This window comes from Brassica oleracea, chromosome C9, assembly GCF_000695525.1.
Source record: "Brassica oleracea var. oleracea cultivar TO1000 chromosome C9, BOL, whole genome shotgun sequence".
Lineage (NCBI taxonomy): Eukaryota > Viridiplantae > Streptophyta > Magnoliopsida > Brassicales > Brassicaceae > Brassica > Brassica oleracea.
This window is the reverse complement of record NC_027756.1, coordinates 9204537-9222113: the sequence shown is the minus strand read 5'-3', so window position 1 is coordinate 9222113 and position 17577 is coordinate 9204537. Positions and strand designations below refer to the sequence as shown.

Here is a 17577-nt window from a genome sequence, read left to right as displayed (position 1 = left end):
ACAAGCTTGGCAGTCTGCTCCGTCTGAATCTACTCAACTTCCTACTGCTTATGCACCTCCTCGGTCTCCTCCTGTCCCTAATCAGGCTCAATCAGAGGAATCAGAGGAACCTGATGATTCTGAAGACTTAGAGGTATCATCTTTCCGTCAAGCTGATGATGCAGGGTTCTCTCGCCCTCCTACTCCACCGGTGATGCGGTCTCACCCTATGACTACTCGTCTTCAAAGTGGTGTTAGGAAACCAAACCCCCGCTACGCTCTTTTGGCAAGTCATGTCATACCAACGATTCCACGAACTACTACAGCTGCACTAAAACATGAGGGTTGGAAGCACTCGATGACTAAAGAAATGGATGCTCAACTTCGGAACGGTACAATGACTTTAGTACCACGGCGGTCTGATATGAATTTTTTAGGGAGCCGCTGGATTCATACCATCAAGCTGAACCTTGATGGCACAGTACTAAAGCTCAAGTCTAGATGGGTTGCTAAAGGGTATGATCAGGAGCAAGGTGTGGATTTTGTGGAGGCGTTTAGTCCAGTGGTTCGAACGTCGACGATCCGCGTGGTTCTCGGGATATCTGTGGCCAGAGATTGGAAAATCAGACAGTTAGATGTTAAGAACGCTTTCTTACATGGAGAATTGCAAGAAGAGGTGTTTGTTGAGCAGCCACCGGGGTTTGTTGATCCAGCCTTTCCTGATCACGTATGCAAGCTTCATAAGGCTCTATACGGTATTAAGCAGGCCCCTAGGGCATGGTTCAACAAATTCACAAACTTTCTTCTTGACTTTGGCTTCAAATGTAGCCCTGCTGATCCTTCGCTGTTCACCTTTCATCACGGAAGTCAGTCCCTTGCCTTACTTCTCTATGTCGATGATGTCTTAATCACGGGTAACACTCCTGCTTTGATCGATGATTTAGTGTCAGCTCTAAGCAAAACCTTCTCTATGAAAGATATGGGTGATCTTCACTACTTCCTCGGCATACGAGCTCAACGTACTGAAGACGGTTTGCTTCTTGATCAAGCTGCGTATGCTGAAGAGATTCTACGTGAAGCAAGCATGGCTACTGCCAATCCAATGCCTACTCCCTTACCTACCCGTCTCGAGGCTGCTTTCAAAGACACAGAGCTGTTTCCTGAACCGACATACTTCCGCAGCATCGCCGGCAAGTTACAGTACTTGACTCTCACACGCCCTGACATTCAGTTTGCGGTGAACTTCATTTGCCAGCGGATGCATGCTCCAACAGTGACTGACTTCGGTCTCCTCAAACGCATTTTGCGTTACATTAGAGGTACAACTACTTTTGGACTTCATCTCTACCGAGACAGTTCTCTCACTCTTGAGGCTTACAGTGACAGTGATTGGGCGGGTTGTCATGATACACGACGATCAACCACTGGGTTCAGTGTGTTCTTGGGCTCAAACTTGGTCTCTTGGTGTGCTAAACGACAACCGACTGTGTCAAGATCTTCTACGGAGGCAGAGTATCATGCCTTGGCTCAGACGGCAGTGGAACTCACTTGGATTAACTTTCTTCTTCGAGATAATTGTATCTCTCAGTCTCGTCCTGCTCTACTGCGATGTGATAACCTGTCTGCGGTTCACTTATCCGCCAATCCTGTATTTCACAGCCGGTCCAAGCACTTCGATGTGGATTACCACTACATCAGAGAACGTGTTGCGCTTGGGCTTGTCGATGTGCAACACATTCCAGCAACACTGCAGCTTGCGGACATCTTCACAAAGTCCCTTCCACGACAGGCGTTCAAGTCCTTACAATCCAAACTTGGCGTTGGAGATCTTCAACTTCCAAGTTTGCGGGAGGCTGTACGAAGTATGAAGCGAGAAGCGCAGAAGATGGGCCTTAATATAAAATCAAGCCCAATCCAAGAAGACCCGAGTCAAGGCGCGCCAAATACAGACAGAGTCAAACGTTCGAAACAGAGTTCCAAGAGTACAGTTTTGAAGCAGACAGAGCCAGCTGGTGAAGTGGTCCTGCACAACTCCTTTATGCCGTTGTGCGTGTGAATCAAACGGTTGGAATAAAGCCACTTGTGAGTAGATTACCTTAGAGTCTCTAGGGCTTTCATAAACCCTAATAGTATTTAAAGTTGTAAAGGTTCAATCTTTGTAAGTAAGTTTTGGAGAAATAAGAGAAAATTATTTCAGATGTAAGGTTTCTCACATTATCCACTTTTTGGTTGTGTGTGTAATGATTTATTCTGTATGTTGTATTTTATCTTTTGCTTCTTTTTTTATTGATTTGGTTTTGTTATCATTTGTACTGAACTTTTATTCCATTGTTGGAAAATAAGCTATATATAAAAAGCGACCAAAATGTTTTTTAAAATGAAGATTCTTTTCTGAAAAACTAAAGAATTGCTTGCATCAAAATTAAATACGCTAATGACAAAGAAAACAAAACCTAAAAGTCAAAACACATGAGAAATTTCAGAACCGTCCAGTCGTCCACATGAGCACAGACAATTTTTTTGGTCCTCAATTTTTTGCTTGTATAGTTCTCAAAATAAATTGCTTGTATAAACAATGTGTTTTAAACGAAAAAAAAAAAAAAAACAATGTGTTTTAAACATGTACGCGAAGCCATAGAAATTACTGATTATTTAACACTTTAAAAGTTGTATGGCACAGACCCAATGATCAATATCCTCCATATCACATAGCCCCCACTGTCAGACCACACATTTTGTGGTCTAGATTTATGGAGGAATAAGAAAAACGTGTAGGGCGAAATGCCAGATTCTTTTTCACTTTATCGTTAACCACTGTGCTAGATGATTTGATTCAATAAATCTAAAATTTTAATTATATATAAACAAAAAATAGTAACATATAACTAATAGTGTAAGCTGTACCAGCTTCTTCTATTGGTTGAAATTTAAGAACTTTCTAATTTGAAGTGCCTAAACAAACCATTACAAGAAATGACATTATCTACAACTTTAAATTTTAAAGTACAATCTAAAAATAAGTAAAAATCTATATTATAATGATTGAGTTTTTGCTCTCTCCTCAGCGCGCCACGTCAGCATTTTGTGGATGCTACTTTTAAAAAGTGTGAAAAAATGTCAAGTCCATGGCTCGAACCCGGGTTATTGAGATATAAACACCAAAATTTATACCACAAAACTAAAGAATGCTTTGTACATTGATGGCCGAAACTAATATATATTTATGAAGGTCAGAAACCCTTGCTTCTTCGGCTTTCTCTGTGGGCCGGGCCCAGGGAAGGAAAATAATATAGATTGTTTTTAATTGATTTCCTGATTCTTTGTTGAATAATATTATTTGCAGATTCTTTGATTCATGAGTTTATTCCCGCCGGACGTGCTAATCATTACATGCCATCTTTGAAAGCCGGTTCCATTGTGTAAGTCGATCGTTTTGAGGTTGATAGGTGCTCAATCATGTACAAGATAACTGATCATTCATTCCTCATTCGTTTCATCTCACCAACTATTATTGATGAAGTCATCACAGATGCTCCTAAGATCAATTTCCAGTCATAATTAGATTGTTCGACAATTTCCAAGTGATTGTGAATACAAACCTAGAACTCCCAGGTATATTATCATATTGCATTTGGGTTTATATTATGTTTCGATATCATAACTGATATTTAAACTCGCAGATGTGGTTGGGCAAATCCGTTTTGTCCAGAGCTCTGATCTTACCAAAGAAACAACCCGAGTCGTTATCCGTCTCCTCATTAATCCGTAAGAAACAATCAACACACAATTCCCTTTATATTATTATCTATATTGTGCTAACATCAATAATCAAAAATATTTCCTACCCAAAATATGTGGTCGTCTGTTTATCCCCCTTACTTATCAAACTAATTTTACACAAACTTTTACTTTACAGCTTAAAAGAAACCACAACATCCCAAACAATCAAAATACCAAAAACTAGAATTCCAAAAAAGACAAATCATTAATGATCACCCCTCTTTTTTGTCTAATCTTAGAAATAAACTTCAAAACAAATATACCAAATCAATCACCTCAACTAAAACTCAACGACACATACATCGAGCCAGCTAAACAAATACGAACTACACGGCCAAATATCTAACAATTTACAAACTTACTTTCGCAAAGAAGAATACGAAGACGACAACCAAGATCAGTGAAATTACCTAAACAAAAAAGCAGAGTAAATTACGAACTCTGATAAATACAACTAACAATGATTTTTGTTTACATATTACCCATCAAATAAAAGAGAAACAAACACAACCAAACCAGAAGATACAAGATAAAATCCCGACAGACACAAAGGCGGCAACAACATCTCCACCTGCTCACTCCTCTTGTCTTATAAAAATAGCTTACATGTCCAATTTCAACATGTCAATATTATTGTCTTTTTATGAGAAATACATAAATTCGTTTAAAACTCATTAGAGCCCAAATACTCAGAACTGTCACTTATTTTATAGTTATTTCTACAAGTCTTCATGTATTTGTTTTAAAGGTTCGGTAAGAGCAACAAGTTTAAAAATAAAAAAGAAACATATAACAAAAATAATAAGGATAATAAAAATTATTATTTAAAACACAAAATTTACACAACTAAACTGGAGAAAAAATATCCAGAAACAAAAGGTACTCTCAACAACTTTAATATAATTTATGTTCACTTAATAGTACAAGAAACAAATTAAAAAGACAAACAAACAATAAGTCTCAGTGACACAGTAAACAACACCACGAACTATATCAATCACATTAATAACACAGTTTAGTACTTCATAAGTGCAGAACAATGCATACACAATTCATCATCACAACTCTAACCCTATAACAATAAAAAAACTTGAAAAACAACTCAAAACGCAAAATTCACAAATACAATAACCCTAACAAATATTGAGATGAAACAAAAATTTTATCCACAACCCCACGCTTGTGCGTAGACAATGCCCCTAGTTACTTTGAATAACAAAACTAGAACTTAAATGACAGAAATACGTGAACACTAGCTTCTCCCGGTTGTACTTGGCGGACAAAGCAACTGATAGCACCGAATCATGATTTTTGAATTTCACCTAAATTTTGGTAATGTCATTTTTTCCTCCATCATCTTATTTTCATTATTAAATATCTCATTTTCATGTCGAGATTGATCATATCAAACCCCGATCAATCCCACCTAAATATCAATTAGTTAGGACCAAGTTTTAAATATCATTTTTATATTATTATTTTTAGTGAAAGAATTGCTCCATACACTAAAAAGATTTAATGAAAGCTTAAAACATTATAAGAAACTTTTAAAAGTTGGAAAACATCAATTTTCAAAAAATAGTCGGCTAATTTAGGGGATTTTTAATTAGATTCACAAGGTCCCCGATAAATTTAACACCACCTAGGAATGGGTAAACAAACCGAAACCGAACCAGTACCAAATCGGGCCCAATAAAAATGAATTCTAACCAAATCGAATCCGGCATCAATTCTAAATATGACTTGTTTTATGGTATTTAAGGTTATGGTTTTTATCTGAACAGAACTCGAATCCGAATGAATATCTGAAAAATCCGAAAATTTTAAAATTTTAGAAAAATAGTTGTGCTAAACCCGAACTCAATGGCAGTGTAAATGGCTGCCTAAAGCAAAAATTTATATTGTGCCACAGTGGAGCCAAACCATGTACTTTGAACACAATGAAGAAGGGCACAACCACTAGACTACATGCATCATTTACATAATTACGGTGCCCCTAAATTATTATCCTAAATTGGCTTCTAAAGCTCTAGTTTTACTAGCTTTAGGTTAGGGCTGGCACTGCGAATAAGTTTTCAAAATACTCTAAGATTTCTTTGGATACCTAAAATAAGTATCAATTACATTAATAATTAACTCAAACACTTGGTTTAATATAGTTTGGTATATGGTGCTCTTCCTTCTTCAATATAGTTGAGTTTATCAGATTCGATGTGTTTTCGTTTTGAATTTATTGGATATGATGTGTTTGCACATAGTTTTGAGTTTTATTATCTAATTTCATTTTCACTCTCTAATTTCACTTGTCAAAAATTACACTAAAACTAAAAAAATTGCGAAAAGAGAATTTTTCATTTCTCATTTCAAGTTTTTGATTTTTGGTCTTTGTTTTATTGGATCTCTCTAGTTTTCGGGTTTAACTAGGTACAAAAAAATATTTTGAAACCAAATACCGAATTAAGATCCGAAACCCAAAATTATATTTGGTTCAACCAGAATTTAGAAATTTTACTAACCCAAACTAGACCCGACCAAACCCGAACCGAACTTTTATAATATCCGAGCGGGACTAAATTTCATAAACTCGAAAATTCGAAACCCGAATGAACTCGAACCGAAACCTTCTCCGGATTTCGAATTCCCAACCCAACCAATGCATACTTACAAAATTAATTAGAAGCTATATATTCTTACTAGGTTAAGATCTGCGCCTTGCGCGGGATCAACATTATATATATAAATTATTTTATGTATTAAATATTTTTACATATTATGAAATAATTAATATATATTAAATAATTAAAGTTCAGTAACTATTAAATATATAATTAAATTGGTGCGAACATATAAATTAATTTTACTAACCCAAAAAATATTTTTTTTATATTTGATAGGATATATAATTAAATTTAAATGATACTAACATAGACAATATATTTTTAATATTAATATCTATTAAATGATGATTTCTACTCATATAATTTTTTCAATCATTTATATCTTTTATAGAAAAAAATTTAAATTACTGATAACAAAATTTTCATTGTGGGATTAATAGTTTTAGTAATTTATAATTTAAAAAAAAAAATAAGTTGTCAATGATCGTTCAAAACTTTTATCAAAAAAATTGTTCAAAGTAAATTTTGAAACTAAAATATTGTATTTTATATGGTTTATAGTTTAATTTAAAATTATATATATATATATATATGTATATGTATATATATATTAATTTTAATAATTAATTAAATTAGACTTTTTACTTATATAATTTTTGTAATCATTTTTATTTTGTTATAACAAAATTTTAAAACTATGGATCACAAAATTTGAAAGTGAGACTCTTAACAGTTTTAATAATTTTTAGCCATTTGTAAAAATTCAAAATATAACATATACATAAAAATCTAAATTTTTATTATATGGTTATTGTGGTTGTTTAATTTATTTAATAGTTTAAAATTAAACAAATATGATAGAAGATACACTATTTTTTATCAAATTTTTATTATTCAAAATCATTAACTGACATATATATTTTAGCCTCATTAGGCAATTCCGTAAATTTTATTTAAGAAAATAATAAAGTTCATTAATGATGAATTTATTGTTAGTTTAATAAAAAAAGTTATTATATAATTAGATGGACCAACATATTTCTCTAATGATTCTAAGAATCATCCTAGTGATGACATGTGGCTACAAAAAAAAGTTGTAATGTTTCTCAAATAATATATACGAGATTCTGTATATTTAATGAAATGTTGATTTGTATATGGGTAAATCTCCAAAATAGCACATTTCTAAGTTTATGTCACAAAAATAGCCCTCAAAAACTAAAATGACCAAAATAGCATTTTATCTTTTGAAAAATTTTAATTTTTTTTATTTTTCAAAATTTGAAATCTTATCCCAAAACTCCACTCCCCAACTCTAAACCCTAAAACCCTAAACCCTAAACTTTAAACCCTAAACCCTAAATCCTAAATCCTAAACCCCACCCCAAATCCTAAACCCCACCCCTTAACTCTAAACCCTAAACCCCACCCCTAAACTCTAAACCCTAAACCCTAAACTCTAAACCCTAAACCCTAAATCCTAAACTCCACCCCTTAACTCTAAACCCTAATGTCTAAATTAATTTACCATTGGGGTATAAGTGTATATTTATCTCTTTTGATAAAACATTAAGTGCTATTTTGGTCATTTTTATTCTTAGATGCTATATTTGTGACAAAAAAATTTTTAGTGCTATCCTAGTCATTTTCTCTTTGTATATTGTTTTATTTATTTACTAGGTGTCTTCCTGCACCATGTGCAGTTAAAAAATTAATATATTTTTTAACAGATAAATATAATAATATTTTAAAACAAAATTTTATTAATATTTAAAAAAAAATTTTGTATCAATATTTTAATATAAATTTAATTTAATTAAACATAAAAATTATAGATAAGAATATGCATGTATATATTTGAAATTATAATCTTAGATAGATTTTTCTATCTATTTATTTTAATTAAATATATTAAATAAAATTTTAAAAGTTTCATAATTACCAAAAAAATAAAATTAAACAGTATTTATAAAATTTGTAGATATATAAGAAAATAATGATTTTATGATTAAATTTTTATAATTTTCTAAACAAATTGTATACATTTTTGAAAATTTTAGTAATAAAATTGTATAATTTAAAAAATATATAATTAAATTATATTTCGAAATTGATAATGCCATATTTGAATATATTTATTTTAATGATGATTTATGAGTTATTTCCATATTCTAAAAAAAATTCCAAAAATATAAATTGACATTAAATGTAACTTTTAGAGTTATTACCATATTTTAAAAAGTTTACCAAAAATATAAATTAACATTAAATGTAATTGTTCATGTCATATTAAATTATAAGATATGTCATCAATTTCAGTAACCGTGTAATATTTATTTTGTGAAATTGATTGTAGAAAAAATATGCGGCAAAATCATTTCGGTCCAAGGGATTTACATCAGGTGAATTTCACTTGCAACATTTACTTGGACCCGCATAGTAAAATGGGCTAAAGCGGGTATTATAAGGCGTCTGTTTTATCTAGTTGAACAAGCTTACAATAGCTTTGTTGTTTATCGATCCAGATATGAAGTCTCAAGCCGGGATGGGGAAGCCGACCAGATATATATATACGTTGGAAAAGCGCACACTGATGATATAACCTCTGTTAAGTTCTCTAGCGATGGGAGAATTCTCTTGTCAAGAAGTTTTGATTTCTCTTAAGGTAAACCCTTAAATCATATCCAGTTGTTTTCTCAGAGCTGCTATATCAACAGAACTATTTCTTGATCAGGTGTGGGACTTGCGGCAGATGAAAGAAGCCCTAAAGGCTTTTGACGGTCTCCTAATAATTATCCTTAAACCAACATTGCCTTTAGTCCAGATGAACAAATCATCCTCACTGGAACATCCGTTGAGAAGGACAGTACAACAGGAGGTTTGCTCTGCTTTTACGACCGCTCCAAACTCGAGATTGTTCAAAAAGTTGGAATATCTCCAACTTGCAGCGTGGTGCAATGCGCTTGGCACCCGAGGTTAAACAACAACAACAACAACAATGTTCCTCTGAGATTGTTTCATGACTTCACATTTAAGAGAGGTTTCCATTGTTTGTAGATATTTGCAACATCTGGAGACAAAAGCAAAGGAGGAACTCACATTCTTTACGACCCAACTCAGAGCGAGAGAGGTGCATGTGTCTGCGTTGCACGTGCACCAAGGAAGAAATCTGTAGACGATTACCAACCAGAGCCAGTAATACACAATCCTCATGCATTACCGTTGTTCAGAGATGCACCAAGCCGAAAACGACAAAGAGAGAAACAATTGAAGGATCCTGCTAAAGCCCATAAGCATGAGCTTCCCATGAGTGGTCCTGGTCATGGTGGAAGAGTTGGAACCACTGGTAGGATCTTATTAACACAGTATCTTCTCAAGGTAAGACTCTTCAGTATCTTGTTCAAGTTGTTCGACTAGAGTTATGAGTGTTATTGTAATATTATTGAAATTAATTCGTGTGTGTTTGCATTGCAGCAAGGTGGGATGATAAAAGAGACGTGGATGGAGGAAGATCCAAGAGAAGCGATATTGAAATACGCAGAGGTTGCTGTTAAAGATCCTAAGTTTATTGCACCTGCTTACTCTCAGACCCAGCCTGAGACCATCTTAGCTAAATCGGATGATGATGAAGAAGGTGACGTCAAAAAATAACTTAAAAAGAGTTTCCAAGATACTTCACTTTACTCGGCTACAATTTCGTCTACTCTGTGTAATGATCATCACATATCATGTCACATTAGAAAAATGGAAACAACATAGTTTTATGCCGGAAATGCATTTTAGGTGCGTTTTGATCTCAAAATCAATTCTTCGAAGTTTAAATTAATTTTATTTGAAATTAACTGCATTCAGATTGTTTTATAGACGACACAATATTGTATCCAAATGTAGCATTTAAATGCCTCCATAATCCAAACCGTAGAATGTATGTCATGTGTCTATACATTAAGAAAAACAGCAAGAAGGCACAATATTTTTCTCTAGTGAGAATTGTTCTGAAACATCAAAATCAGGCACTTGAAATAAGTAAAAAGGGTTTTCAAGTGTTCTGTACAACTTCAACAAACAAAAGCTCCTATTGAGCGGTTATTAATTTACAAAGAGCAGGAAGCAAGCTTAATCAAGCAAGTTTAGTTTGTTAATGATATAAAAAGTATCAGAGATCCAGAGACACAAGCACCTGTGAAGTCTTGCGAGTGTAAAGAGTAGTTAAAGGTACCCTCTTTTGCCTCTTCGTATGAATTTGACTTTGGTTGGTTTCTTCAGTTTGTGTTTTGTATAATGTTGATGGCAAAATGAGCTTTAGAGACGCTCGTTCTCAAAGCTCGATAGCCGTGAGTCTGATAGAACGCTAAACAGTTGTGTGTCTACTAATAACTACAAAACCCACAACAACAACAATAAAGCTTGTAAGCCTCTTCTGGATTCCAATGAGAATATCAGAAACTGAAGCTAAGATACTATACCTTAATGAAGGGTCGGTCTCTACCAGGAAATGAATCGATAAAACTGTCCTTTAGAAGTAGAGAAACCTGAGAAAGAAAATTGTATGCATATTTACTGAGACACTAGAGTGGAAGTAGTAATTCTTGTTTACGCTTTGAGGAGAGTCGCTAGTACCCTGTCGCTATTGGATTGGACACTTGTTATGGTGTGAGAGTGTAAGTCTGAGCAAAGAGACTCCATGTAATCTCTCATTACTCTCAAGAATCTAGTCGCAGCTTCTGCCTGAGAAGAACATTCGGTCAATATCAAATCGGGTTCAAGTAAATACAAAATTTCGGCCACGCACTGGTATACTACTTACTTGTAATTCACTGCATTTATAAACCGGGTGTTTTCTAGCAGTCGAGCTATAGTGAGCCAGTGTGGCATGGATTGGAGTCAACTGAGCCATAAGTTCTCTACGCTGAGGCAATGTTGGCATGTTACATACTTTCACCTGAAGAAAAACAAAGTTAACGTTACATGCCCTTGAGAGTTGTCGATTTTACTTGACAAAAAATAAGAAATAAGAGACTTTCAATGGTATGGCCACCAAACCTGATTGCCGAGGATGTTAACTAGAACAAGATTAGACGTCTTGACTTTCCAATCTGTAGGTTTACTGTGTATTCCGACCTGCCACGTGGTGTAAATTGAGACCGTGTGACCAACAAGAGAACATATATGGCTCATGATTTACGATCCAAATAACACTCACTAGACTAATGAACATTCAAATCCTCAGAATAAGTCATCATAGATAACTAGCTCTTAAAGGCACAGCACGAGTTACTTCATATGAAAAAAAAACTTACGAGGAACGGAACGGGTGCCTCGAGGAAATCAGACATCCTTCCAGGCAGAACCTGAAGACGACAGAGAGAAGTTACGATAAGGAAACTTCCAGTTTGATGTGGTCCATTGTTTTTCTAGTGACGTGGTACTTACCGGAAGCAATAAACTCTGCCACTGAAACGGCCGAATCATTGGGACAAGAGACAGTACTATTGCTGACAAAACACCCTGCATTAGTCATTGGTTAGTCCAACTGACAAATTTCCATTTAAATCTCCTTAAGGGACTGAAAATGGATAAACGATCGGAGGATAGAAGATTTAACCAACCAGATTTGGGCAGATTACCACAATTTGCTTCTCTAATAAAACTCCAGAAAGGAGTGACAAAATCTGAAGGAAGAAAATACTTTGTTAACTCAAGGCACAAAGAAGAGTTGCACATTGCATCCAACGCAAAAAAGAAATAGAGTCCGTACCGTTTCAAGAGAGAGAATACGGCAAACTGTTGCCGTTGTCCACATTGATAGACCCATGGCCTCCTCAGCAGCTGCCAACCTCGCATTTATCTTTGGCAAAGAAAGGTAAAAATGAGATGAGATTACAAATTAGAGGAAAGACTAGAAAAGGATAGTTTCGGATATAAAGTATACCCCGGAAGAATCAGAAGAGCAAATGCATTCTTCTGACAATCCAAGAGCTGAAACAGGTGGCCGTGTATACTCGATGGATTGTAAATGTTCCAGCGGCTGGAAAACTACTTCACTTCCACGAGAAGGAATTGCCAATGAATGGTAGCCGCAGATTAGTTGTAACGCATCATTGTTATGTTCCTATCAAGGTGAGATAACCATATAAACAGTACATGAGAACGACGAACACTGAGAATCTGAGATAATAGAGCAACTAAATGGTTAACCTACTAGTGATCTCCTTACCTTAGCCCATTCCAGAATTAAATCATCTCCGAAATCATTTTCGCTGTTCGATATATCATCAACCTCATCTGACAACACACTTCTAGCTGAACTGCCATATATAAAAAGGTAAAATCTGAAATTATAACACTACTTGAAATACAAAATCCGGGAGGTAAGAAGCGGTTAGATCCATTTTTGTTGGAAAACAATTGTGTTAACTTACCTAAACAAGGAGTCACAGCTTTCAATATGCTCTAACGGTTGGGTCCTAGGATCGGTACATGTAATCTCCGGAGAAACGTGGCCGTTCTCAAAGCTTTGAAACCTTCTTTCGGGGGTATCCAAGTGGTTCTCTGATACTTCAGAAGAACTATCATCGTAGCAATGAAAAACTTTTCTCCCATCTCTTTCTATTTCCTTGATATGACTTACATCTGAAGTATCACTGGTGACGACACTATCTGGAGATTGCGGTTCTGCAAAGTTCGCAATGTCACTATCAGATATCAATCCAGCAGCAGCGGCCGTGAGTGCCATGACACCATCCACAGGTATTGCAGAAGCCATCCAATTATCAGGGTTGCTACGAGGTGAAGAAACACAGCCATTCATTCTGGAAACTGATGGACTATGGCATGCAGCAGCGAGAGACATCTCACTAACAAAATCTGTTATCCGTTTTAGGCGCTCTTGTGCGATCATACTGCATCAGCAAGTAAAACACCATCAGTTTTCAAGTTCTTCGATCTCTAATCAATGCAAGGAAAAGCCACTAGTAAGAGTATGGGCATCTTTTGTACCTGTTTAACATCTCAAAGTGTAGCTCAAAAAAAGGAACTCTGGTCAGCAAGCAATAGCATCGAGGTGCAGAAACCAAAAACCGACTGCCTCCTCCAGATGAATGCAAGGGAGACGCAGTGCTTAAAACACCAGGAGGTCTTTGAACAATCTCCGAGACATGTAAACAAACACCATATAATGTCGCATCATCTGCTACCTGACAAAGAGAATTTTGAATGCCTCATGTAAGTTTTTACATGGCTAACACGAAAGCAGTAAAGGGGCATGAAGAAAAGATAGATTACCTTGAATGAAAATATGAAGGATGAATCATCTTTGCCTAAATGTTCCTGCAGTAAATTCAAAAGTATCATTATATTCAAACAACATAGATGAATTACAGAAGCTCAGACAGATATTTAGAATTATTTCGGACCTGTCCATACACAAGCTCATTTAGATCACTGAGAGATGGGGTCCTCTCCAAAAGTCGTGCCTGTTACGAAAAATCACATTTTCGACAGTCTTAGTTGCTGCATAAATCACAGAATAATAATCCCAACTAACGCCGCATATATTGTTACCAGTAGCATGAATCAATTCTGTGTAAATTTTCGAAATAACTGATATATCTCATAACTAATAATATACCAACGCAAATTGATGGTCATTAAATAGATATAAAAAGACACAGAGCAAACATATCATACCTTGACACCACCAGGAAAGCAGAAAGTTGCTAGATCTTTTGGACGCATTGCCACCTTCTTCCCAGGAGGGTATTTAAAAAGTATCTGCGCATATAATAAAAGTTGATATAGAAAAAAAAATAAACCAACTAAATCTGCCATGGAGCAGAACAAAGGCATCTATATATATAATAGAAGCCGCAAGCGAGAATGAAATAGAAGAGTGGCAAACAAAGTATTCTACTTTAAGTAGACAATGAGCCAAAACAAACTATCAGAATAGGTGTCTCATGGTACAGGTATAAGCATGCCTAAAACTGTGAGAACTCAAAGAGTAAGCGCAAACCTGTGGCTCCAGTATTGGAAATTGAGGCCCACGGTGGCGGAGTATTCTGTAGTCAGCCACTTCATACCTTGACATCTCCATCTCCCATTTCTTCCTTCTACGGAAGGCCTCCTCAACTGGCTTCAACTCAGTTTCCGGATGAAGCCCCACAATGATAAAATGTTCAAATAGTGCGGTCGGCTCCTTATATTTTGTTTGGTCCTGGGAGTGTTTATCAAATTAAAACATTAGTCAGCTAATGTGCTATACCAGAGCAGAAGGTTTTAGTAGACGATCAAGGGGAAGGGGAACTACGTAGCCAAAACAAAAGTGTCAAAGGTACACCCTAGAGAGATTAAATACCAGAGCTTTTGAAGAGTGGAGCTGGTACCACTGTCTTTTTTGATTTGCTAAGACCTCAGGATTGAAAGTGGGCCGATTATCCTCACGTAGATTGCTGACCCCACGCCAAGCCTTATGCATCTGAGTTTTTAGTCTCTGGAAACTGTTCGTGCGCCGGTGTCCTGGAGTCTCCATCTCACTTTGGGAGTGCTTACGTCCTAGTGAAGGCGACTGTGGTAAGACCGGTCCATTAAAGTATACGTTTTGAATTGTCTCTCCAGCTGCTTTAACTGCATCCGAAGAAGCACATGAGGGAGAGTCTTGCTCTCCTGTAACAACTGTGTCATCAGTTTGTGTCTCAGATCTTAGACTCTGCGGTTCATCATCTTTTGCCATCAGCATCGGACTCGTATTATCTTCACCGTCCTTTCCCAACACCCTGTTCTCATCCCTCCCTGTATCTTCTTCAGTTCCATCCACCTCCAGATGACCAATTGCCACATGTGTATCAAGTTCTTTAATCTCTCTATCAACAGTATTTGGTTCGTCGTCGTCCCTCTCAGGTGAACCTGAAGCCGACTCTTCATTATCTCTCTCCAACACCCCCGCTTGTTCTTCATCCCTATTTAACCACTGCTTAGGAGACTCATGTCTCGTTTCTCTTTCCACCACAAGCTGTCCTTGACCATTTTCATCCCTCCTCAGGGTACCCACTTCTTCTTCAACTTGATGAATCATGTCCAAAGGATTGTGGTCATCTCCATCCCTAAAGACCTCACTTTTACATTCATCTTCCACATCCGTCTTCTTGGGGTATCTCAAAAGATCATCCGTATTCCCATCTCCCCGGTGAACTGCCAACACGTCTCCCCCCTTCATATCCGTATTAGAACTCGGCTTCACACAACACCTCTCAGACACCATCAATAATAACTAGCATATCTTCAGATATTTGCTAAAAAAAAATTTAAATAAAAAGAAAAAAAACATTAACATCAACAAACTAGGAAGATGATTTTTTTTTTTTTGAAAACGAAACCCTAATTTTCGAATTGAGTTGAAATCGAAAACAGTTCAAGGTTACAGCTATATATGCGAATTGAAAAGAGCCTCAGAATCAAACGACGATGATGACGACAGCAATACAGATTTAGGTTCAGGAATTTAAGAACGGTATACCTCCTCCTCCTCCAGCAAAATCAATCAATGCTCCTTCTGGGGAATTGTTTTTTTTTTTTATTAATTTAATGAAAAAATTCAAACATGTGAATCCGAAAAAGGGAATCAAACTTGTAACGGAAGGTTGGATTGTGATTTTATGGAGGGAACGAAATGAATGCGCGGCGTGAGGATTTGAGAGAGAGATTATTTGACCGAACAAAAATGGAAATGAATCTTCTTCTTCTTCCTCCTTTTTGTCTGTGGGGGAGAAAATGACTAAGTAAAAAGATTGTATCTAAATATAGAATTATACGCAAAAAGGGAGGTTATACTTGATATCAGGAGAATAACAACAACAGCTCATCTTTTCCTTTTGTTTCTACTCTTAAACGTGGCCTTCATGTTTTGAACCCACATTACATACACCCCCAAAAATTATTCATTATGTAAATTTGACTTGTTTTTATCTACTTTTTTGACAAAAGATAAATAGACTTGTTTTTTCTACTTACAGCATGATAAATCTAGCACATTAAAATTTAATTAAGTTAACAGCAAAACTGCAAGAAATGAACAGGTATTTATTGGTCTGACAAAATATAACACTTTCTTTAAATAATCCTCAAATGGTTAAGAATATATTTCTCATATGATTTTTAATATTAGATAAAATGACATCTAAAACGCTACAAGATTATAGTCGGCACCGTATAAAAAAGAGGTCTGCCACAAAAATAAAATGATATACAAAACAATGATGTGTATATACTACAACTAAATCGTATAAATAAAATTTATATGATGTATTTTATTAAAAACCGTATATAATGATTTGTTATATTAGAAATTGATGTGATACAATTGTATGTAATGCAAACAAATATATAATATAAAGACATAGATAAAACTTTTCTAAAATGCTCAAAACACTTTTGTTCATTTAAAAGACATATCATTAGTTAAATGTTCTCCCAGAATTTGTCACCGGGCAAGAGCAGGTTTAATGGGGAGTTCATTAGTTAAATAAAATATTTAAAAACCAGTTCTTAGTTTTTTTTAGTTAAAAATTAAGAGACGGATTTTTATATTCCGTTAAAAACCTCAACCTAAGAATCTCCATCAAACATGCTTTAATATTATTCAAACACATACCAAAGCAAGTACTCTTAGGCAGACAGAAATTAATCATTTTTTAAAAATACAAAAACTTTATACAGTAATTTGAAATGGGACTGAACAGAATGTCGGTATTTACTCATCCATAATATGTAACTATATATATTGAATGTCTTTTTTATTTGTCGGGCCACGGATTGGCCCAATAACCCTTACATCTCCATAGAGGAGAAAGCCTCACTCACTATAGAAGGCAGGGAGAGGTCGAACCCCTGACGCCAAGGTGGACAAGCCATTATGAGTGACTGCTGAGCGCCGGAAAGCATCTCCAATGTAAAACTCCATTTTTTTCTTTTAAAATGGAGTAAAAGTAAAAATGGAGTAAAATTGCTCAAACCCTATTTCATTTCCCACTCCATTATGAAGTGATGAACAAATAAAAAATAAATTACTCCATTTATGGAGTAAATTTCATTATGGAGTGAGATATGAAATTGGGTTGGAGCATTTTTTACTCCATATCCATTTTTACTCTATTTTAGAGGAAAAAATGGAGTTGGGATGAAGATGCCCTGAGTCATGACAACC

The 17577-nt window shown here is 35.4% G+C and overlaps 1 protein-coding gene and 1 pseudogene across 2 annotated transcripts; one reads left to right on the top strand and one right to left on the bottom strand.

Annotated features, from left to right (window-relative positions):
• Positions 1–8740: 8740 nt before the first annotated feature.
• LOC106314268 lies at positions 8741–10071 on the top strand (annotated as a pseudogene).
• Positions 10072–10265: 194 nt separating this feature from the next.
• Positions 10266–16135, bottom strand: LOC106319042. Of its 2 annotated transcripts, none has more exons than XM_013757251.1 (19): positions 15898–16135; positions 14734–15667; positions 14392–14592; positions 14067–14150; positions 13793–13852; positions 13662–13706; positions 13377–13573; positions 12800–13279; positions 12595–12685; positions 12310–12489; positions 12136–12225; positions 11987–12049; positions 11811–11885; positions 11678–11728; positions 11421–11498; positions 11185–11319; positions 10998–11105; positions 10844–10909; positions 10266–10754 (listed from the first exon to the last, which is right to left on the bottom strand). In XM_013757251.1, exons 2-19 carry the CDS (start codon positions 15634–15636, stop codon positions 10680–10682), a joined length of 2982 nt encoding a protein of 993 aa, XP_013612705.1. In that variant the 5' UTR covers positions 15637–15667; positions 15898–16135; the 3' UTR covers positions 10266–10679. The 2 variants fall into 2 exon arrangements, with proteins under 2 accessions (XP_013612705.1, XP_013612704.1); XM_013757250.1 differs by having other exon boundaries at positions 15892–16134.
• Positions 16136–17577: the final 1442 nt, after the last annotated feature.

Coding starts and splice junctions, on each gene's coding strand:
- LOC106319042 (XM_013757251.1), bottom strand. CDS start 15,636: ATGGTGTCTGAGAGGTGTTGTGTGAAGCCGAGTTCTAATACGGATATG. Junction 13,574..13,661: donor CCTTCATATTTTCATTCAAG/GTAATCTATCTT, acceptor TCTCTTTGTCAG/GTAGCAGATGATGCGACATT. Junction 13,280..13,376: donor CACTTTGAGATGTTAAACAG/GTACAAAAGATG, acceptor TTGCTGATGCAG/TATGATCGCACAAGAGCGCC.